Raw genomic sequence first — 25,726 nt, 5'->3', positions numbered from 1 at the left:
TCTTGGCCACTGCTCCCCTTAGGTTGGTTTCGGGTTGAGCCTCTCACATGGTCCTTTATTTCAGCCTCCAGCTGCACCTCCACCCCTAGAGAAGTGCAGTCCACGGCTCCAAAAATTGTCTGATGTTACATTGTCCTGCGGGCGTCTTCATCGCTCCGGACTGATGGATGTTTGTCCGGGATCCTTCTAGTGCAGCGCTCCTCAAATATCTCATTGGGGTGTTGGGTAAAATGTCTTCTACCCCCCAAATGTTATAATCCCTGCGACTCCTTCTGTCATCCATGTGATAAATCATAGAAACTCATCTGTATCTGCCCATTCCCTACATTCCTACCAATAACTGTGTATTCCATGCACGACCCTTAGGTTACTCCCAACATCCCGACCCCACCCACAGGTCACTCCTCCTGTCCCGACCCCACCCCCAGGTCACTCCTCCCGTCCCGACCCTACCCCCAGGTCACTCCTCCCGTCCCGACCCTACCCCCCAAGTCACTCCCCGCACCCTGACCCCACCCCCCAGGTCACTCTTCCCGTCCAAACCCTACCCCCCAGGTCACTCCCCGCGCCCCGACCCCACCCCCCAGGTCACTCCCCGCATCACGACCCCCACCCCCAGGTCACTCCTCGCGGGCCTGACCCCCCAGGTCACTCCTCTCTTCCCGACCCCACCTCTAGGTCTCTCCTCAAATGACAACCCCCACCCCCCAGGTCACTCCTCGCGTAACCCTCCCCCCTGTTGCTTCACCCGACCCGTTGCTCCCCATTTGACCCCTCGTCCATCCCAGTGTCACGTCTGTCCTTGTGACCTTCTTGTTGTGGAATTCAGGCCTCCTCTCACGTCATTACTTCTCGCTGTAGTTTCTGTTGTTACATCCAGCACAGGGTTAATTCTTCCTGCTTTGTCCATTGATGACCATTCAGACCTTCCTCCGTGTCCGGCTCCCTGCGAGGGTCTGCAGTAGGGATTATTGGGGGCAGCTGTGGTTACAGGGGTCTGTAGTAGGAATTATTGGGTCAGTTTTGGTTACAGGGGTCTGTAGTAGGGATTATTGGGGGCAGTTTTGGTTACAGGGGTCTGTAGTAGGGATTATTGGGGGCAGCTTTGGTTACAGGGGTCTGTTGTAGGGATTATTGGGGGCAGCTTTGGTTACAGGGGTCTGTAGTAGGGATTATTGGGGGCAGCTTTGGTTACAGGGGTCTGTAGTAGGGATTATTGGGGGCAGCTTTGGTTACAGGGGTCTGTAGTAGGGATTATTGGGGGCAGTTTTGGTTACAGGGGTCTGCAGTAGGGATTATTGGGGGCAGTTTTGGTTACAGGGGTCTGTAGTAGGGACTATTGGGGGCAGCTTTGGTTACAGGGGTCTGTAGTAGGGATTATTGGGGGCAGCTTTGGTTACAGGGGGCTGTAGTGGGGATTATTGGGGGCAGCTTCGGTTACAGGGGTCTGTAGTAGGGATTATTGGGGGCAGCTGTGGTTACAGGGGTCTGTAGGAGGGATTATTGGGGGCAGCTTTGGTTACAGGGGTCTGTAGTAGGGATCATTGGGGGCAGCTTTGGTTACAGGGGTCTGTAGTAGGGATTATTGGGGGCAGCCTTGATTACAGGGGTCTGTAGTAGGGATTATTGTGGGCAGCTTTGGTTACAAGGGTCTGTAGTGGGGATTATTGGGGGCAGCTATGGTTACAGGGGTCTGTAGTAGGGATTATTGGGGGCAGCTTTGTTTACAGGGGTCTGTAGTAGGGATTATTGGGGCAGCTGTGGTTACAGGGGTCTGTAGTAGGGATTATTGGGGGAAGTTAAGGTTACAGGGGTATGTAGTAGGGATTATTGGGGGCAGCTTTGGTTACAGGGGTCTCCTGACCAGAACAAGGTGTATACATTCACCAGAGGGAACATGGTGAGAGCTCCGAGCATAGAGCCGAGCTGCACCACCGCACCACACCACACGAGGGCGCCGTGTCCTTCACCCCGCAGGATCACTCCTATTATCACCTTCACATAGGACAGAACACCCACAAATAGCACCCAGGCCGCAACCTGCAGAGAGACAGAGGTCACAAATCTGAACAAGGACCAACAAAGGACAGACACAGGAGACTGCGACACACACACACTACACATGTACACACCTACAACACACATACACTACACACATACACAGCTGTAACACACACACTACATACATACACAGCTGTAACACACACACACTACACACATACACACCTACAACACACACTACACACGTACACACCTACAACACACATACACACATACACACTACACACATACACTACACACATACACAGCTGTAACACACAAACGTACACACCTACAACACACCCTACACAAGTACACACCTACAACACACACTACACACATACACAGCTGCGAGACACACACACACACTACACACATACACAGCTGTAACACACTACACACGTAAACAGTGAGGGTAACACCAGCTGTAACAGACACACACACAGCTTTAACACACACACTACACACATACACAGTGAGGGGTCACACCAGCTGTAACACACACACACTAACCACATACACAACTGTAACACACACACACACACTACACACATACACATTTGTAACACACACTACACGCATACACAGTGAGGGGTCACACAGCTGTAACACACACACTACACATGTACACAGTGAGGGGTCACACAGCTGTAACACACACACTACACACGTACACAGTGAGGGGTCACACAGCTGTAACACACACTACACACGTACACAATGAGGGGTCACACAGCTCTAACACACACACTACACACGTACACAGTGAGGGGTCACACAGCTGTAACACACACACTACACACGTACACAGTGAGGGGTCACACAGCTGTAACACACACTACACACGTACACACCTACAACACACATACACTACACACATACACAGCTGTAACACACACATTACATACATACACAGCTGTAACACACACTACACACATCTGTAACGCACACACGTACACACCTACAACACACACTACACACCTACAACACACACTTCACACATATACAGCTGCGAGACACACACACACACAACACACATACACAGCTGTAACACACACTACACACGTACACAGTGAGGGGTCACACAGCTGTAACACACACACTACACACGTACACAGTGAGGGGTCACACCAGCTGTAACACACACACACACTACACATATACACAGCTGTAACACACACTTCACAACTGTAACACACACACACATACACAGCTGTAACACACACACTACACACGTACACAGTGAGGGGTCACACAGCTGTAACACACACTACACACATACACAGCTGTAACACACACACACACACTACACATATACACTACACGTACACAGCTGTAACACACACACACTACACACGTACACAGCTGTAACACACACTACACACATACCCAGTGAGGGGTCACACAGCTGTAACACACACTGCACACATACACAGCTGTAGCACACACACTACACACATACACAGCTGTAACACACACTACACACATACACAGTGAGGGGTCACACAGCTGTAACCCACACTACACACATACACAGTGAGGGGTCACACAGCTGTAACACACACACTACACATATACACAGCTGTAACACACACACTACACATATACACAGCTGTAACACACACTACACAGCTGTAACACACACACTACACACGTACACAGTGAGGGTCACACAGCTGTAACACACACTATACATGTATACAGTGAGGGGTCACACAGCTGTAACACACACACTACACACGTACACAATGAGGGGTCACACAGGTGTAACACACACTACACACGTACACAGTGAGGGGTCACACAGCTGTAACACACACTACACACATACACAGTGAGGGGTCACACAGCTGTAACACACACTACACAAATACACAGTGAGGGGTCACACAGCTGTAACACACACTACACATATACACAGCTGTAACACACACACTACACATATACACAGCTGTAACACACACTACACAGCTGTAACACACACACTACACACGTACACAGTGAGGGGTCACACAGGTGTAACACACACACTACACACATACACAGTGAGGGGTCACACAGGTGTAACACACACACACTACACACGTACACTGTTAGGGGTCACACAGCTGTAAAACACACACACTACACACGTACACTGTTAGGGGTCACACAGCTGTAACACACACACTACACACGTACACAATGAGGGGTCACACAGCTGTAACACACACACACACACACACTACACACGTACACTGTGAGGGGTCACACAGCTGTAACACACACACTATACATGTACACAGTGAGGGGTCACACAGCTGTAACACACACACTACACACGTACACAATGAGGGGTCACACAGGTGTAACACACACTACACACGTACACAGTGAGGGGTCACACAGCTGTAACACACACTACACACGTACACAGTGAGGGGTCACACAGCTGTAACACACACTACACACATACAGTGAGGGGTCACACAGCTGTAACACACACTACACACATACACAGTGAGGGGTCACACAGCTGTAACACACACTACACACATACACAGTGAGGGGTCACACAGCTGTAACACACACTACACAAATATACAGTGAGGGGTCACACAGCTGTAACACACACACACTACACATATACACAGCTGTAACACACACACTACACATATACATAGCTGTAACACACACTACACAGCTGTAACACACACACTACACACATACACAGTGAGGGGTCACACAGGTGTAACACACACACTACACACATACACAGTGTGCTGCCCACTGGCAAATGTTATGCAGGTTAAATGATGTTCATAATTTGTCCATTATGTAACAGATGTTTATTGCTGGCGCCATCTAATGGCCAAAGTTAATAACTACTTACATTCTGTTTTCCCCACCCACTAGCAGCTACAAAGGATTGTGGGTAGGAGAAGGGCAGTTCCCTTCATGTCTACACAGAGAGAAGACCTATATTCAACCATCTTAACCCTTGTTGTAGTATAGCCGGTAAGGAGACTGTCTATAAGAATCTATAGCTACTAGCACTTATAGGACCACTCTGTATAAAGTCTCTTATATGAAGTGTAATGTATAGATCTGTAATTGCACTGTAATTGCACACATGGGCCCAACCTCATGGTCGGCCATGTTTGGTCCCAAACTGTATATGTATCAGCTTGTTTCCTGTTATATGCTAATGTAATGTATGTAACATGCTCCTGTTATATTATTGTACTATTCTAATAGATTGTACATTCCTGTTTTTCTTCAGTTTCACCCTAATCCTACATCAGTTTAATAAAGCTACGGACTTTGAACCAGTCTCATTTGTTGAACTGTAGGAAGGCGTTTAACTGCCTGTCGAGCTCCGCATAGACCCCGGGGGTACGTGAAGTGGGGGCAGGACAGTGAAACGGCTGCTTGAAACAAGCGGGAAAGATTTAGACTACACAGAAGTCTGCTACTGTCTACGCAGTCACCTGCAAACAGGCAACACAGCAATCTCTAAACGGTCAAAGCATGTCACAAAGCCAAGCGTCTTCTATCAAGACAAGATCACGGGCCAGTTCCTCAAAAGCATCTACCACGAGCAATGCAGCCGCCATCGCCCGCGCAAAAGCGGAAGCAGCGAGGACACGGGCTACCTTTGCTGAACAAGAGATGCAGTTGAAATTACAACAAGCCTCCTTAGAAGCAGAGAGGGCACGACAACAAGCCTCCTTAGAAGCAGAGAGGGCACGACAAGCACAAGAACAGGCTTCTCTGGACTTAGAAAGGGCGCGCTTGGAAGCAACACTTGAGAAGCTGACAATTGAGAGGGAAGCAGCAGCTGCCATGGCGGAAGCAGAAATCTTAGAGGCAGCCGCGTTCTCTCACAGCGAGCCCAGCAGACACAGTAGCATGCCTGATCTGGAACAAGAACCCCAGGATACACTAGAACGCACTTCAGAATATGTCCTTCAACATCCTGTGTGTAATCCTCAGACTACACATGAAACAAAGGTTACCAACTGCGAGTCAAGTCCAAGGCATCATATTTTATGTCAAGAAGCGGACCTCAGACCACAGTTCTGCAAGCAAGAGAATGCTACGGCTCAAGTCAACTTCCTTGCCTACCAGAGAACCCAAGCTTCATCCCAGCGTCCAGGAAGTTACTACACTCCCAGACAGTGTGGCACGGTGAAACCTAAAGAAGAGACTTCTGACAGGTATGGCTACACACCACACTCTCACCAAGGCAACCATTTGCCAAACTGTCTCAGCACAAACCAAGCCACAATAGACTTTGCTAAGTTCTTTGCTCGACGTGAGCTTGTCACCAAAGGACTTGTAAAGTTCAATGATCGCCCTGAGAACTATAGGGCTTGGCGATCCTCATTCCAGAGTCTTATAAGAGACTTAGACTTGTCTTCTAGGGAAGAGCTAGATCTACTGGTGAAATGGCTTGGAGATGAATCTGCTGAGCATGCCAAGAGGATCAGAGCCATTAACATAAACTATCCAGAAACAGGTTTAAAGATGATCTGGGATAGACTCGATGAGTGTTATGGCTCAGCAGAGGTTATAGAAAATTCATTATTCAAAAGAATTGATGACTTCCCTAGAATAGCTAGTAAGGGCTACCAAAAACTTAGGGAACTAAGTGATCTGTTAACTGAACTACAGGTTGCCAAAGCAGAAGGAGATTTAATGGGACTTGCATTTCTTGACACAGCCAGGGGTGTCAACCCTATAGTGCAAAAACTTCCTCACAACCTACAAGAAAAGTGGGTCAATCATGGTTTCAAGTACAAGGAAATCCATGATGTACAGTTTCCACCCTTCAGTGTATTTGTGGAATTTATTACTCAGCAAGCAAAAATCAGAAATGATCCCAGTTTCGATTTTACTCTATCCTGTGCCACTCCATCTGGTCTTAAACAACATAAAACTCCGGTAGCAGTTCACAAAACTAATGTTTCTTCTAAAAGTAATTCTTACAGGCCTTCAAGCTCCTCTCACCAGGATGGAAGATCCACGGACCCAAGTAAGCAGTGTCCCCTGCACAAGAAGCCACATTCCCTACTGAAATGCAGAGGCTTCAGAGAGAAGTCCATGGAGGACCGCAAAGCTTTCCTCAGGGACAACAAAATCTGCTACAAGTGCTGCTTAGCAACATCACACTTCGCAAAGGACTGTAAGGTCAGTGTTAAATGTACAGAATGTGACAGCACAGATCACAACTCAGCTTTACACCCTGGGCCACCACCGTGGGCCTCATCTCATATAGAAAGTGGCCAGGAACAAGGTGGAGAGGAGGGAAATACTGAAACAGAGACACCAGATGTTACTTCTCAATGCACTGAGGTCTGCAAAGGACTTGTAGGTGGCAGGTCCTGCTCAAAAATCTGTCTTGTCAGAGTTTACCCAACGGGCTGCAAAGACAAAGCCTTCAAAGTATATGCCATTCTTGATGACCAAAGTAATAAATCTCTGGCTAGATCTACTTTCTTTGACATTTTCAACATTAAGGGACCCAGCTCTCCCTACTCCCTAAAGACTTGTGCAGGCACTGTTGAGACGGCGGGGAGAAGAGCTACTGGGTACACAATAGAGTCTATAGATGGTCGCACCTGCCTGACTTTACCAACCATAATCGAGTGTAACCAGATCCCTGATAACAGGTCTGAAATCCCTACACCAGATGTTGCAAAACACCAAACCCATTTGAAGCATATAGCTCATCTCATACCAAAGTTAGATCCTCAAGCTCAGATAATTCTGCTTCTTGGAAGAGATATCTTGCAAGTTCACAAGCCTAGACATCAGATTAATGGTCCTCACAATGCTCCATTTGCCCAGAAACTTGACCTAGGGTGGGTGATTGTAGGTGATGTTTGTATAGGTGGTGTGCACAGACCCACTTCGGTGAACAATATGCTTACCAGCACATTAGAGAATGGACGCCCTTCTCTCTTTCAACCATGTTACAGTAACATCTTCATAAAAGAACTTCCACACAGCATTCCTCTACCCTGTCATATCACTAGCAACCTTTGTGACAACCATACTTGTACTAGTGACCATGACCACTTAGGATGCACAGTCTTCCAGAGAACAAAGGAAGACAATCAACTGGCAATGTCCTTTGAGGATAGACTGTTCTTAGAAATAATGGAGCAAGGAATAGTTAAAGACGAATCAAATAGCTGGATAGCACCTCTTCCCTTCAGACCCAAAAGGCAGTGTTTGCCTAACAATCGAGAACAAGTTTATAAACGCTTTGCTTCCCTTAGACGGAATCTTCAGAAAAAGCCTGATATGAAAGACCACTTCTTTACATTTATGGAAAGAGTATTTGAGAACTCCCATGCAGAGATAGCTCCAACCTTAAAGGATTCAGAGGAATGCTGGTATCTACCTATATTTGGAGTTTACCACCCAAAGAAACCAGGACAGATAAGAGTAGTATTCGACTCTAGTGCCAAATTTGAGGGTGTTTCCTTAAATGATGTCCTACTGCCAGGTCCAGACCTCAACAACCGACTCCTTGGAGTGCTTCTCAGATTTCGCAGAGACTCTGTTGCATTTATGGCTGACATCCAACAAATGTTCCACTGTTTTCTTGTTAAAGAGGAACACCGAAATTTCCTTAGGTTCTTTTGGTTCAAGGACAACAACCCCTTGGAAGAACCCATCGAGTATCGCATGCGTGTGCACATCTTTGGTAACAGCCCTTCCCCATCAGTGGCTATATATGGACTTAAACATTCAGCCAGGGAGGGTGAGAAAGAATATGGTTCAGACGTTGCACAGTTTGTCAAAAGGGACTTTTATGTGGATGACTGTTTAAAATCGCTACCTACAAATGAGTCTGCAATCAGTCTTCTTAAGAGAGCTCAAGAAATGCTTGCTAATTCAAACCTGAGACTCCATAAAATTGCCTCCAACAGCAAAAAATTGATGGAAGCATTTCCCTCTCATGATTACAGCAATGACTTAAAGGACTTAAGTACTGACACTTTTCCAATGCAACGTAGTCTTGGACTGCTCTGGGACTTAAAGTCTGACACCTTTACCTTCCAAGTCAGCGAGGAAGAGAAACCCTTTACTCGGAGAGGAGTACTATCTGCTATAAACAGCTTGTATGATCCTTTAGGGTTTGCAGCTCCTGTTACCATCCAAGGTAAAGCAATACTTAGAGATTTGACTCATGATGCCTCTGACTGGGATGAACAACTTCCCAATGAAAAGAAAGCACTGTGGGTAGAGTGGAAGGACTCTCTAACAAATCTCTCCCATCTACATGTTGCACGCTCATATGCCCCTGTGCCATCTACAGAGGTTCAGCTACAAAGACTTTATGTGTTTTCTGATGCTTCTATCAAAGCCATTGCTGCTGTGGCCTATCTTAAAACAGTAGACATTAAAGGACAATGTCATATAGGATTCGTCATGGGCAAAGCAAAACTTGCACCACTCCCGGAGCACACTATACCGAGACTAGAACTTTGTGCTGCAGTATTAGCAGTTGAGCTAGCTGAGATGATCGCAACAGAGATGCATTTGGAGATCAAAGATGCTGTGTTTTACACAGACAGCAAGGTAGTCTTGGGATATATCTACAACGAAAGTCGGCGCTTCTACGTGTATGTCAACAACAGGGTTCTACGAATCAGGAGGTCAACTTTGCCAAAACAGTGGAATTTTGTTCCTACTGATCAAAATCCTGCAGACCAAGCAACTAGATCTGTTGCTGCCAACCGCCTTAAAGACACTACATGGTTTACAGGTCCTGCCTTTCTATATAGCTCAGAACACGGCACTACGGATCTTAAAACATTTGAACTTGTGGATGCTGACAAGGATGCAGAAATCCGTCCCAAGGTATCGACACTACACACAGTGACTTCAGACAATTACCTTAAGTCTCACCGATTCAGCAGGTTCTCAACCTGGAAATCACTTGTTCGTGCCATCACTTTCTTAACCCACATAGCTCGTTCTTTCAAAAATACCAAGCTTGCTAATGTTAAGGAGTGTAAAGGCTGGCACCTCTGCAAAAATGTTCATGCAGTGACTGAACTAGATCAGTCAAAGAATGTAATCATTCGGACTGTCCAACATGAAGTTTATGCTAAAGAAATTGACAGTATCATTAATCACAGACCTATTCCTAAAGATAGTGTCTTAAAGAAACTTGATCCCTTCATTGATGCAGATGGCCTATTAAGGGTTGGAGGCCGCCTCAAGGAAGCAAAAATAGACTTTGAAGGAAAACATCCGATATTAATTCCTGGGCATCATCACATTTCCTATTTGCTTGTCCGACATTACCATGAACAGGTAAAACATCAGGGCCGGCTGTTCACAGAAGGGGCTTTACGAGCTGCTGGACTGTGGATTGTTGGAGCAAAAAGATGTGTTAGTAAGTTCATTTTCAAATGTGTCACATGCCGCAAACTTCGGGGTATTTTCAAAACACAGAAGATGGCCAATCTTCCATCTGACAGACTGAGTACAGAACCTCCTTTCACTAATGTCGGGCTTGATGTATTTGGTCCATGGTTTGTGGTTACCCGACAAACCAGAGGAGGTCAAGCAAACAGTAAGCGCTGGGCAGTCTTGTTCACCTGTATGTCTGTCCGGGCCGTGCACATAGAAGTAATTGAATCAATGGACACCTCAAGCTTCATAAATGCTCTTAGACGCTTTATAGCCATTAGGGGGCCTGTGAAACACATTCGCTCTGACAGAGGCACCAATTTTGTGGGAGCAGCCAAAGAGTTACAGATTCCTACAAACCTGGATACTGTCAGTGTAAACAGATACCTAAGTGAACAGGGTTGCACTTGGACTTTCAATCCGCCACATTCCTCCCATATGGGTGGAGCTTGGGAGAGAATGATAGGCATAGCCCGTAGAATTCTGGACTCTATCTTCTTACAAGTGGGTATGGCCAGACTAACCCATGAGTGCCTAACTACTTTCATGGCAGAAGTATCAGCCATCATTAATGCCAGACCACTAATTCCAGTTACCAGCGATCCTGATGATCCGATGATACTTACCCCTGCAATGTTGCTTACTCAGAAGACTAAGACAACCTGTTCTCCAGCTGGAGAATTTACTACCAAAGATCTCTATAAATGCCAATGGAGGCAAGTACAAAGTCTTGCCAATACCTTTTGGGATAAGTGGAAAAAGCAATACATCTCCACACTACAACCAAGAAATAAATGGCAGAAAACTAAACCCAACCTCAAAGTCGGTGATGTTGTGCTGATGAAAGACTGCCAGTCACACAGAAACGCGTGGCCTTTAGCTCTTGTTACTAAAAGTTTCCCAGGGGAGGATGGGAACGTCCGCAAAGTTGAAGTCAAGGTCCATGATCAGAATGAAACCAAAATGTTCTTCAGACCAGTAACTGAACTAATCTTATTGCTGTCATCTGAGGACTCTTATGGTGGCATCGATTGACGCCAGGCGGGGAGTGTGCTGCCCACTGGCAAATGTTATGCAGGTTAAATGATGTTCATAATTTGTCCATTATGTAACAGATGTTTATTGCTGGCGCCATCTAATGGCCAAAGTTAATAACTACTTACATTCTGTTTTCCCCACCCACTAGCAGCTACAAAGGATTGTGGGTAGGAGAAGGGCAGTTCCCTTCATGTCTACACAGAGAGAAGACCTATATTCAACCATCTTAACCCTTGTTGTAGTATAGCCGGTAAGGAGACTGTCTATAAGAATCTATAGCTACTAGCACTTATAGGACCACTCTGTATAAAGTCTCTTATATGAAGTGTAATGTATAGATCTGTAATTGCACTGTAATTGCACACATGGGCCCAACCTCATGGTCGGCCATGTTTGGTCCCAAACTGTATATGTATCAGCTTGTTTCCTGTTATATGCTAATGTAATGTATGTAACATGCTCCTGTTATATTATTGTACTATTCTAATAGATTGTACATTCCTGTTTTTCTTCAGTTTCACCCTAATCCTACATCAGTTTAATAAAGCTACGGACTTTGAACCAGTCTCATTTGTTGAACTGTAGGAAGGCGTTTAACTGCCTGTCGAGCTCCGCATAGACCCCGGGGGTACGTGAAGTGGGGGCAGGACACACAGTGAGGGGTCACACAGGTGTAACACACACTACACAGCTGTAACACACACACTACACACGTACACAGTGATGGGTCACACAGGTGTAACACACACACTACACACATACACAGTGAGGGGTCACACAGCTGTAACACACACTACACACGTACACAGTGAGGGGTCACACAGCTGTAACACACACTATACATGTACACAGTGAGGGGTCACACAGCTGTAACACACACACACTACACACGTACACAATGAGGGGTCACACAGGTGTAACACACACTACACACATACAGTGAGGGGTCACACAGGTGTAACACACACTACACAGCTGTAACACACACACTACACACGTACACAGTGAGGGGTCACACCAGCTGTAACACACACACTACACACGTACACAGTGAGGGGTCACACAGCTGTAACACACACTACACAGTGAGGGGTCACACAGCTGTAACACACACTACACACATACACAGTGAGGGGTCACACAGCTGTAACACACTACACACATACACAGTGAGGGGTCAAACAGCTGTAACACACACTACACATGTACACAGCTGTAACACACACTACACATGTACACAGCTGTAACACACACTACACAGCTGTAACACACACACTACACACGTACACAATGAGGGGTCACACAGCTGTAACACACTACACATGTACACAGTGAGGGGTCACACAGCTGTAACACACACACTACACACGTACACAATGAGGGGTCACACAGGTGTAACCCACACTACACACATACAGTGAGGGGTCACACAGCTGTAATACACACACTACACACGTACACAGTGAGGGGTCACACCAGCTGTAACACACACACTACACATATATACAGCTGTAACACACACTACACAGCTGTAACACACACACTACACACGTACACAGTGAGGGGTCACACAGCTGTAACACACACACTACACACGTACACAATGAGGGGTCACACAGGTGTAACACACACTACACATGTACACAGTGATGGGTCACACAGCTTTAACACACACACACACACACACTACACAGCTGTAAAACACACTACACACACTACACGTACACAGCTGTAACACACACTACACACGTACACAGTGAGGGGTCACACAGCTGTAACACACACTACAAACATACACAGCTGTAACACACACTACACAGCTGAAACACACACTACACAGCTGTAACACACATACACTACACACGTACACAGCTGTTACACACACTACACAGCTGTAACACACACACACACTACACACGTACACAACTGTAACACACACTACACACATACACAGTGAGGGATCACACAGCTGCAACACATTACACACGTACACAATGAGGGGTCACACAGCTGTAACAGACACACTGCACACGTACACAATGAGGGGTCACACAGCTGTAACACACTACACACGTACACAGTGAGGGGTCACACAGCTGTAACACACACTACACACATACACAGAGGGGGTCACAATTCTGTTGCAGAGGCGTAACTACAATGATAGCAACTACTATGGGGCTCACCGTGTGAGGGTCCCTGGTATCTGGGGTTTTAGGTGTGTATAGGGGTATGCTCTATGTATGTATCTGTGGTGTGTGTGTGTATTGTATGTATGTATGTATGTATGTATCTGTGGTGTGTGTGTGTATTGTATGTATGTATGTATATATGTATGTATCTGTGGTGTGTGTGTGTGTGTATTGTATGTATGTATGTATCTGTGGTGTGTGTGTTTATTGTATGTATGTATGTATGTATCTATCTGTGGTGTGTCTGTGTACTGTATGTATGTATGTATGTATCTGTGGTGTAAGTGTGTACTGTATGTATGTGTGTATATGTGGTGTAAGTGTGTACTGTATGTGTGTATGTATGTATGTATATGTGGTGTGTGTACTGTATGTATGTATGTATGTATCTGTGGTGTAAGTGTGTACTGTATGTATGTATATGTGGTGTGTGTGTACTGTATGTATGTATGTATCTGTGGTGTGTGTGTACTGTATGTATGTATCTGTGGTGTGTGTGTATTGTATGTATGTATGTATCTGTGGTGTGTGTGTATTGTATGTATGTATGTATGTGTGTATTGTATGTATGTATGTATCTGTGGTGTGTGTGTGTACTGTATGTATGTATGTATATGTGTTGTAAGTGTGTACTGTATGTATGTATGTATATGTGGTGTAAGTGTGTACTGTATGTGTGTATGTATGTATATGTGGTGTAAGTGTGTACTGTATGTATGTATATGTGGTGTGTAAGTGTGTACTGTATGTATGTATATGTGGAGTGTGTGTGTACTGTATGTATGTATATGTGGTGTAAGTGTGTACTGTATGTGTGTGTGTGTATGTATGTATGTATATGTGGTGTGTATGTGTGTACTGTATGTATATGTGGTGTGTGTGTGTACTGTATGTGTATGTGGTGTGTGTACTGTATTTATGTATGTATATGTGGTGTGTGTGTACTGTATGTATGTATGTATATGTGGTGTAAGTGTGTACTGTATGTATGTATCTGTGGTGTGTGTACTGTATGTATGTATCTGTGGTGTGTGTACTGTATGTATGTATGTATGTACATGTGGTGTAAGTGTGTACTCTATGTATGTATGTATATGTGGTGTGTGTACTGTATGTATGTATATGTGGTGTGTGTGTGTGTATTGTATGTATGTATGTATATGTGGTGTAATTGTGTACTGTATGTATGTATATGTGGTGTAAGTGTGTACTGTATGTGTGTATGTATGTATATGTGGTGTAAGTGTGTACTGTATGTGTGTATGTATGTATGTATATGTGGTGTAAGTGTGTACTGTATGTGTGTATGCATGTATATGTGGTGTAAGTGTGTACTGTATGTGTGTATGCATGTATATGTGGTGTAAGTGTGTACTGTATGTGTGTGTGTGTATGTATGTATATGTGGTGTGTATGTGTGTACTGTATGTATATGTGGTGTGTGTGTACTGTATGTGTATGTGGTGTGTGTACTGTATTTATGTATGTATATGTGGTGTGTGTGTGTACTGTATGTATGTATGTACATGTGGTGTAAGTGTGTACTGTATGTATGTATCTGTGGTGTGTGTACTGTATGTATGTATGTACATGTGGTGTAAGTGTGTACTCTATGTATGTATGTATGTATATGTGGTGTGTGTACTGTATGTATGTATGTATATGTGGTGTGAGTACTGTATGTATATGTGGTGTGTACTATATGTATTTATATGTGGTGTATGTACTGTATGTATATGTGGTGTGTGTACTGTATATATGTATGTATGTATATGTGGTGTGTGTACTGTATGTATTTATATGTGGTGTGTGTACTATATGTATTTATATGTGGTGTATGTACTGTATGTATATGTGGTGTGTACTGTATGTATGTCTAAGCTGTATCTCTATATACTGCATATTAATGTGTGTTTATATAAGTGTATAATATATATATTATTTTTTTAAGGGAGAAGGGGGCCCAATTCAGAAGTCTGCTATGGGGCCCTACCTCTCCTAGATGTGCCCCTGTACTAATGTATAGATACGTACAATTAGGAGGCCTCCGGTGTTACCCCCAAGCAGAGGAGGACATGGGCTCAGCACAGCCATAGCCATGATGTAAGATCCAAGGCCGGAACCAATCACCGTCAGGGCCCCTACAGCCAGAAGGTTCCTACAAGGCAGAAAGGTCCATGTAACCACAGATTCTATGGAAAACAATTGTGCCGTGAGCCTCGTGAGGAGCATCATGACTGAGCACGCTCATGGCTACGTCTGCTAAACACTGAGGCTCCTGCTGGGGCCCATATGACATCGCTCTGACATCGGGATGGGATTTAAGAAGGAACAAAAAAAATTCAACTTCAAATCCATTTTACCTGGACTAGAAAAATCACTCATTGAGGTGGAGAAGGTTCTATAGAACCTATAATGGTCACACTCATATACATGGCCAATGAGTGTGACCAAATCACTCATTGAGGTGGAGAAGGTTCTATAGAACCTATAATGGTCACACTCATATACATGGCCGAGGCCGAGCATCCACCACCTTACGGATGACGCTTATGTGTCGTATTCATTACCTCGTGGATAGATGCACAGCGATGCCGCAAGCTACAGGGTTTGCAATGGCGGCCAGTGTAGCGGCCAGGTGATAGATGCGCCCTCCATACGGAATACAGGAGTAAGTCTGGACAGACGGTAGCACTGCATTGGTCAGAGCGTTGACCCAGGCCAGGACCAGGTAGATGAAGACCTTCTCCCGTGTTGAGCACTTTCTAATTTCTTGGTTTGTCATCTGTGTTTCGGGTTCATCCTCGGCCATCATCGGCTTCTGCTCCACTGCTCTGCCCCCAGATTCCCTCCTCACTTGTCCCTTGCCTTTTCCTGCCTCTTGGTTCCTCTGCTCTTTGGGCGTCTTGTGAAGGATGATGAAGGCGATTAGGGACAGGCCCATCATAACTGACAGAAACAGGAAGAAACACCAGGCTGGGAATCTGGCCGGCTGGTAAACTGCTGAGAGATTGCCAGGGACATAGGATCCATTTGGTTCGGTTCTGTTTGTCAGTTCACAGCTCACTACACCCACGCCTTGAGCCAAAGCCAGTAATGCTGGCATCAACCCGCTAAGGCCCTCTCCAATGAAGTATGAGATGAGGTAATTTGGTCCGAGGCGAGTCATGTAAGGAAGAAAAGTGACTGAAGAAGTGCAGTCCACCAGCGAGAGGAAGAAGATGAGACATAGCAGCGCTGTACTTCTACGTGTGGTTCCCACCCAGCTGGTTTCTTGCCACAGGAACGCTAGAAGGACACATGAAGCAATGCCTACTGCTAGAATCCCAGATATCACGGCTCCCTCCCGGAGACATCCTGGACGGAACTTATGGATCAGGGTAACAGTCAGTGGACCAATGTTAGCAAACTGAATGAGTAGAGAAAGGTAGGAGGGAAGCTCCCAACCCTCTGGGGTTTGAGGTACCAGGAGGGGCAGCTCCACCCAAACACCATTGATGGCAATCCAGGAACCCAGGCCAAGCAAGCAGGAGAGAAGGTGCAGGGTGACCGCCATGATCTTCCAGGTCAAACCTTTGGTTATTTTGTGATTAGAAAGATCTTGGAGATGTTTGAGGCTGTGAGACTTCTCCACTTCTCATTTTAGCTTTCTGGTAGACAGTAGGAAGGTTCTCCTGTGCTTCAGTCCAAGGATTTCATGTTAAGTAGTGGAGGACTATATCAGGATTCAGTCTGATGAGCTAAAAGTCATAAAACAGAAATAACACACTTCAGACAATTCAACCAAAGCAGAGAAAACTGACATTCACAAAACTGATGGAAGTCTAGAGGACCAAAGATGAGGCCTACACAAAGGTGGCGGCTCCCGATTCTTCACTGAAGGAGAGACAACAACTATGTCACCCATCTGACATGTGGAAAACAGGAAGGAGCAAATCTGGAGAGCAGACTCCATCACAACTCACCGTAGCCTCCTCTTCACGGGACCAGTGTGTGTGATGGGTGGGCGAGGTGTCTACTCTACTAGAAACTACCCCAAGCAGTGCCTCTGTCAGAGGTAGAGGTAGAACGTAGATGGGAACCTGTGACCCTTGGAGAACACTGCATCAAGATCTTACTTATGTAGTAGAGAAAGTAGGTGTTGACCTAAAGACCCTGGAAAACACCAGAACAGGTTCTGAAACCTAGGAACAGAGAAAGTAGATGGGGCACTGCGGACCCTGGAAAACACCAAACCAGACTCTCGCCCCCAGAGGTAGAGAAAGTATATAATGACCTGAGTGCGCTGGAGAACACTGGACTATGACCTCCCCCGTAGAGTAAAGAAAGTAGATGGGGACCTGCAGACCCTGGAGAACACCGGACCAGGATCTCACCCCCAGGAGCAGAGAAAGTAGATGGGGACCTGTGGACCCTGGAGAACACCGGACCAGGATCTCTCCCCCAGGAGCAGAGAAAGTAGGTGGGGACCTGCTGACCCTTGAGAACAACAAAGCAGGATCTCACCACCAGGAGTAGAGAAAATAGATGAGGACATGCTGACCCTGGAGAACACCGGACCAGGATCTCACCCCCAGGAGCAGAGAAAGTAGATGGGGACCTGCTGACCCTGGAGAACACCGGACCAGGATCTCACCCCCAGGAGCAGAGAAAGTAGATGGGGACCTGCGGACCCTGGGGAACACCGGACCAGGATCTCACCACCAGTAGTAGAGAAAGTAGATGAGGACCTGCTGACCCTGGAGAACACTGGACCAGGATCTCACCACCAGGAGTAGAGAAAATAGATGAGGACATGCTGACCCTGGAGAACACCGGACCAGGATCTCACCCCCAGGAGCAGAGAAAGTAGATGGGGACCTGCGGACCCTGGAGAAACCCGGACCAGGATCCCACCCCCAGGAGTAGAGAAAGTAGATGAGGACCTGCAGACCCTAGACAACACCAGAAAAGGATCTCACCCCCAGGAGTAGAGAAAGTAGATGAGGACCTGCGGACCCTGGAGAACACCGGACCAGGATCTCACCGCCAGGAATGGAGAAAGTAGATGGGGACCTGCGGACCCTGGAGAACACCGGACCAGGATCTCACTCCCAGGAGCAGAGAAAGTAGATGGGGACCTGCTGACCCTGGAGAACACCGGACCAGGATCTCACTCCCAGGAGCAGAGAAAGTAGATGGGGACCTGTGGACCCTGGAGAACACCGGACCAGGACCTCACCCCCAGGTGTAGAGAAAGAAGATGAGGACCTGCAGGCCCTGGAGAACACCGGACCAGGATCTCACCCCCAAGAGCAGAGAAAGTAGATGGGGACCTGCGGACCCTGGAGAACACCGGACCAGGATCTCACCACCAGTACTAGAGAAAGTAGATGGGGACCTGCTGACCCTGGAGAACACCGGACCAGGATCTCACCACCAGGAGTAGAGAAAGTAGATGAGGACATGCTGACCCTGGAGAACACCGGACCAGGATCTCACCCCCAGGAGCAGAGAAAGTAGATGGGGACCTGCTGACCCTGGAGAACACTGGACCAGGATCTCACCTCCAGGAGTAGAGAAAGTAGATGGGGACCTGCTGACTCTGGAGAACACTGGATCAGAATCTCACCGCCAGGAGTAGAGAAAGTAGATGAGGACCTGCGGACCCTGGAGAACACCGGACCAGGATCTCACCCCCAGGAGTAGAGAAAGTAGATGTGGACCTGCTGACCATGGAGAACACCGGACCAGGATCTCACCCCCAGGAGCAGAGAAAGTAGATGGAGACCTGCAGACCCTGGAGAACACCGGACCAGGATCTCATTCCCAGGAGCAGAGAAAGTAGATGGGGACCTGCTGACCCTGGAGAACACTGGACCAGGATCTTACCTCCAGGAGTAGAGAAAGTAGATGGAGATCTGCGGACCCTGGAGAACACCGGACCAGGATCTCACCTCCAGGAGTAGAGAAAGTAGATGGAGATCTGCGGACCCTGGAGAACACCGGACCAGGATCTCACCCCCAGGAGTAGAGAAAGTAGATGGGGACCTGCTGACCCTGTCGAACACCGGACCAGGATCTCACCCCCAGGAGTAGAGAAACTAGATGTGGACCTGCGGACCCTGGAGAACACCGGACCAGGATCTCACCCCCAGGATTAGAGAAAGTAGATGAGGACCTGCTGACTCTGGAGAACACTGGATCAGGATCTCACCCCCAGGAGTAGAGAAAGTAGATGAGGACCTGCGGACCCTGGAGAACACCGGACCAGGATCTCACCCCCAGGAGTAGAGAAAGTAGATGTGGACCTGCTGACCGTGGAGAACACCGGACCAGGATCTCACCCCCAGGAGCAGAGAAAGTAGATGAGGACCTGCGGACCCTGGAGAACAGCGGACCAGGATCTCACCCCCAGGAGTAGAGAAAGTAGATGAGGACCTGCTGACCCTGGAGAACACCGGATCAGGATCTCCCCCTCAGGAGTAGAGAAAGTAGATGGGGACCTGTAGACCCTGGAGAACACCGGACCAGGACCTCACCCTCAGGAGTAGAGAAAGTAGATGAGGACCTGCGGACCCTGGAGAACACCGGATCAGGATCTCACTCCCAGGAGCAGAGAAAGTAGATGAGGACCTGCTGACCCTGGAGAACACCGGACCAGGATCTCACCCCCACGAGCAAAGAAAGTAGATGAGGACCTGCGGACCCTGGAGAACACTGGACCAGGATCTCACCCCCAGGAGTAGAGAAAGTAGATGAGGACCTGCGGACCCTGGAGAACACTGGACCAGGATCTCCCCCCCAGGAGCAGAGAAAGTAGATGAGGACCTGCTGACCCTGGAGAACACTGGACCAGGATCTCACCCCCAGGAGTAGAGAAAGTAGATGAGGACCTGCGGACACTGGAGAACACTGGACCAGGATCTCCCCCCCAGGAGCAGAGAAAGTAGATGAGGACCTGCGGACCCTGGAGAACACCGGACCAGGATCTCATTCCCAGGAGTAGAGAAAGTAGATGAGGACCTGCTGACCCTGGAGAACACCGGACCAGGATCTCACCGCCAGGAGTAGAGAAAGTAGATGGGGACCTGCAGACCCTGGAGAACACCGAACCAGGATCTCACCCCCAGGTGTAGAGAAAGTAGATGGGGACCTGCGGACCCTTGAGAACACTGGACCAGGATCTCACCGCCAGGAGTAGAGAAAGTAGATGGGGACCTGCGGACCCTGGAGAACACCGGACCGGGATCTCACTCCCAGGAGTAGAGAAAGTAGATGAGGACCAGCAGACCCTGGAGAACACCGGACCAGGATCTCACTCCCAGGAGTAGAGAAAGTAGATGAGGACCTGCGGACCCTGGAGAACACTGGAGCAGGATCTCACCTCCAGGAGTAGAGAAAGTAGATGAGGACCTGCGGACCCTGGAGAACACTGGACCAGGATCTCCCCCCCAGGAGCAGAGAAAGTAGATGAGGACCTGCTGACCCTGGAGAACACCGGACCAGGATCTCATTCCCAGGAGTAGAGAAAGTAGATGAGGACCTGCGGACCCTGGAGAACACCGGATCAGGATCTCACCCCCAGGAGTAGAGAAAGTAGATGGGGACCTGCGGACCCTGGAGAACACCGGACCGGGATCTCACCCCGAGGAGCAGAGAAAGTAGATGGGGACCTGCTGACCCTGGAGAACACTGGACCAGGATCTCACCGCCAGGAGTAGAGAAAGTAGATGAGGACCTGCAGACCCTGGAGAACACCGGACCAGGATCTCACTCCCAGGAGTAGAGAAAGTAGATGAGGACCTGCGGACCCTGGAGAACACTGGAGCAGGATCTCACCTCCAGGAGTAGAGAAAGTAGATGGGGACCTGCGGACCCTTGAGAACACTGGACCAGGATCTCACCCCCAGGAGCAGAGAAAGTAGATGGGGACCTGCGGACCCTTGAGAACACTGGACCAGGATCTCACCCCCAGGAGCAGAGAAAGTAGATGGAGACATGCTGACCCTGGAGAACACTGGACCAGGATCTTACCCCCAGGAGTAGAGAAAGTAGATGAGGACCTGCTGACCCTGGAGAACACTGGACCAGGATCTTTCCCCCAGGAGTAGAGAAAGTAGATGAGGACCTGCGGACCCTGGAGAACACCGGATCAGGATCTCACCCCCAGGAGTAGAGAAAGTAGATGGGGACCTGCGGACCCTGGAGAACACCGGACCAGGACCTCACTCCCAGGAGTAGAGAAAGTAGATGAGGACCTGCGGCCCCTGGAGAACACCGGACCAGGATCTCACCGCCAGGAGTAGAGAAAGTAGATGAGGACCTGCGGACCCTGGAGAACACCGGACCAGGATCTCACCCCCAGGAGTAGAGAAAATAGATGAGGACCTGCTGACCCTGGAGAACACCGGATCAGGATCTCACCCCCAGGAGTAGAGAAAGTAGATGGGGACCTGCTGACCCTGGAGAACACCGGATCAGGATCTCACCCCCAGGAGTAGAGAAAGTAGATGAGGACCTGCAGACCCTGGAGAACACCGGACCAGGATCTCACCGCCAGGAGTAGAGAAAGTAGATGAGGACCTCCGGACCCTGGAGAACACCGGACCAGGATATCACCCCCAGGAGTAGAGAAAGTAGATGAGGACCTGCGGCCCCTGGAGAACACCGGACCAGGATCTCACCGCCAGGAGTAGAGAAAGTAGATGAGGACCTGCGGACCCTGGAGAACACCGGACCAGGATATCACCCCCAGGAGTAGAGAAAGTAGATGAGGACCTGCGGACCCTGGAGAACACCGGACCAGGATATCACCCCCAGGTGTAGAGAAAGTAGATGGGGACCTGCTGACTCTGGAGAACACCGGACCAGGATCTCACCCCCGGGAGTAGAGAAAGTAGATGAGGACCTGCGGACCCTGGAGAACAATGGACCAGGATCTCCCCCCCAGGAGCAGAGAAAGTAGATGAGGACCTGCAGACCCTGGAGAACACCGAACCAGGATCTCACCCCCAGGTGTAGAGAAAGTAGATGAGGACCTGCGGCCCCTGGAGAACACCGGACCAGGATCTCACCCCCGGGAGTAGAGAAAGTAGATGAGGACCTGCGGACCCTGGAGAACAATGGACCAGGATCTCACCACCAGGAGTAGAGAAAGTAGATGAGGACCTGCAGACCCTGGAGAACACAGGACCAGGATCTCACCCCCGGGAGTAGATAAATGTGAACACGTCTGGACTTGGTTTTCTTATAACTTGACCAGGACTCCCAGCATGTGATACTTCCCTACAGTCCCGGGGCGGTAGAGATCTATGCAAATGAGCTTCTGCTTGCCCCGCCCCCATAAAATAGAAACACAAAAGGCATAAAATTCACCATCTGTAGAGCACAAGACCTTCAGCAAATTACCCCCTGCAGGGGTAGGTGACGGGGAGTGAACAACAACATGAAGACAAAACAGGAGGAGACAGAGAGCAGTGATATTATACAGGAGGAGGGGACAGGTAGCAGTGATATTATACAGGAGGAGGGGACAGACGGCGGTGATATTATACAGGAGGAGGGGACAGGTAGCAGTGATATTATACAGGAGGAGGGGACAGGTAGCAGTGATATTATACAGGAGGAGGGGACAGGTAGCAGTGATATTATACAGGAGGAGGGGACAGACGGCGGTGATATTATACAGGAGGAGGGGACAGGTAGCAGTGATATTATACAGGAGGAGGAGACAGGTAGCAGTGATATTATACAGGAGGAGGAGACAGACAGCAGTGATATTATACAGGAGGAGGGGACAGACAGCAGTGATATTATACAGGAGGAGGAGACAGACAGCAGTGATATTACACAGGAGGAGGGGACAGACAGCAGTGATATTATACAGGAGGAGGGGAAATGTAGCAGTGATATTATACAGGAGGGAGGGACAGGTAGCGGTGATATTATACAGGAGGAGGGGACAGACAGCAGTGATATTATACAGGAGGAGGGGACAGACGGCGGTGATATTATACAGGGGGAGGGGACAGGTAGCGGTGATATTGTACAGGAGGAGGGGACAGACAGCAGTGATATTATACAGGAGGAGGGGACAGACAGCAGTGATATTATACAGGAGGAGGGGACAGGTAGCAGTGATATTATACAGGAGGAGGGGACAGGTAGCAGTGATATTATACAGGAGGAGGGGACAGACAGCAGTGATATTATACAGGAGGAGGGGACAGGTAGCAGTGATATTATACAGGAGGAGGGGACAGGTAGCGGTGATATTATACAGGAGTAGGGGACATGTAGCAGTGATATTATACAGGAGGAAGGGACAGGTAGCGGTGATATTATACAGGAGGAGGGGACAGGTAGCAGTGATATTATATAGGAGGAGGGGACAGACAGCGGTGATATTATACAGGGGGAGGGGACAGGTAGCGGTGATATTGTACAGGAGGAGGGGGCAGACAGCAGTGATATTATACAGGAGGAGGGGGCAGACAGCAGAGATATTGTACAGGAGAAGGGGACAGACAGCAGTGATATTACACAGGAGGAGGGGACAGACAGCAGTGATATTACGCAGGAGGAGGGGACAGACAGCAGTGATATTATACAGGAGGAGGGTACAGACAGTGATATTATACAGGAGGAGACGACAGACAGCAGTGATATACAGGAGGAGGGGACAGGTAGCAGTGATATTATAAAGGAGGAGAGGACAGACAGCAGTGATATTATACAGGAGGAGGGGACAGGTAGCAGTGATATTATACAGGAGGAGGAGACAGGTAGCAGTGATATTATACAGGAGGAGACGACAGACAGCAGTGATATTATACAGGAGGAGGGGACAGGTGATATTAAACAGGAGGAGAGGACAGACAGCAGTGATATTATACAGGAGGAGGGGACAGGCAGCAGTGATATTATACAGGAGGAGGGGACAAGTAGCAGTGATATTATACAGTAGGGACAGGCAGCAGTGATATTATACAGGAGGAGGGGACAGGCAGCAGTGATATTATACAGGAGGAGGGGACAGGCAGCAGTGATATTATACAGTAGGGACAGGCAGCAGTGATATTATACAGAGGAGAGGACAGACAGCTGTGATATTATACAGTAGGGACAGGTAGCAGTGATATTATACAGGAGGAGAGGACAGGTAGCAGTGATATTACACAGGAGGAGGGGACAGGTAGCAGTGATATTATACAGTAGGGACAGGCAGCAGTGATATTATACAGGAACAGGGGACAGGCAGCAGTGATATTATACAGTAGGGACAGGTAGCAGTGATATTATACAGTAGGGACAGGACACGTTACCTGTGGCTGCCTCAGTGTTAGTCCCGGGGTCTGACTACGAGTCTTATGTGTCAGCAGGGAGAAGGGAGTGGAGGAAGGAAAGAGACTCTTCATCAGCCCCACCCCTGGCCCCGCCCCCAAAGCGCTTACAGCCAATGACTCAGCACTTGCAGTTACACACATGGATTATATCGGGAACTTCATATCACAGTGACCACACAGCAAACCTGTGACTGTCCCCCAACACACAGCTCTGTTACCCCAACACAGCTCTGATACCCCATCACACAGCTCTGATACCCCAACACATACCAACACAGCTCTGATACCCCAACACACAGCTCTGTTACCCCAACACACACCAACACAGCACTGATACCCCAACACACAGCTCTGATACCCCAACACACACCAACACAGCTCTGATACCCCATCACACACCAACACAGCTCTGATACCCCAACACACACCAACACAGCTCTGATACCCCAACACACACCAACACAGCTGTGATACCCCATCACACACCAACACAGCACTGATACCCCAACACACACCAACACAGCTCTGATACCCCAACACACAGCAACAAAGCTCTGATACCCCAACACACAGCTCTGTTACCCCAACACACAGCAACACAGCTCTGATACCCCAACACACACCAACACAGCTCTGATTCCCCAACACACACCAACACAGCACTGATACCCCAACACACAGCTCTGATACCCCAACACACACCAACACAGCTCT

At 48.2% G+C, this 25,726-nt stretch overlaps 2 protein-coding genes across 3 annotated transcripts; one reads left to right on the top strand and one right to left on the bottom strand.

Moving 5' to 3' along the window:
- Positions 1 to 748: 748 nt before the first annotated feature.
- On the bottom strand, positions 749 to 25,060 carry LOC140132321 (solute carrier family 52, riboflavin transporter, member 3-B-like). The gene is made up of 4 exons (XM_072150969.1): positions 24,992 to 25,060; positions 16,256 to 17,425; positions 15,720 to 15,843; positions 749 to 2,040 (listed from the first exon to the last, which is right to left on the bottom strand). Exons 2-4 carry the CDS (start codon positions 17,239 to 17,241, stop codon positions 1,828 to 1,830), a joined length of 1,323 nt encoding a protein of 440 aa, XP_072007070.1. The 5' UTR covers positions 17,242 to 17,425; positions 24,992 to 25,060; the 3' UTR covers positions 749 to 1,827.
- Positions 4,840 to 12,131, top strand: LOC140132320 (uncharacterized). Of its 2 annotated transcripts, none has more exons than XR_011855590.1 (2): positions 4,840 to 11,743; positions 12,009 to 12,131. XR_011855590.1 is itself a non-coding variant. In XM_072150968.1 (2 exons), the coding sequence occupies exon 2, from the start codon at positions 5,551 to 5,553 to the stop codon at positions 11,488 to 11,490; it is 5,940 nt and encodes a 1,979-aa protein (XP_072007069.1). In that variant the 5' UTR covers positions 4,840 to 5,037; positions 5,303 to 5,550; the 3' UTR covers positions 11,491 to 12,131. The 2 variants fall into 2 exon arrangements, 1 of the variants encoding a protein (XP_072007069.1); XM_072150968.1 differs by having other exon boundaries at positions 4,840 to 5,037; positions 5,303 to 12,131.
- Positions 25,061 to 25,726: the final 666 nt, after the last annotated feature.

Source organism: Engystomops pustulosus, chromosome 5 (genome assembly GCF_040894005.1).
Source record: "Engystomops pustulosus chromosome 5, aEngPut4.maternal, whole genome shotgun sequence".
Lineage (NCBI taxonomy): Eukaryota > Metazoa > Chordata > Amphibia > Anura > Leptodactylidae > Engystomops > Engystomops pustulosus.
The sequence above is the reverse complement of the archived record's forward strand: the minus strand, read 5'-3'. Positions and strand labels throughout refer to the sequence as shown.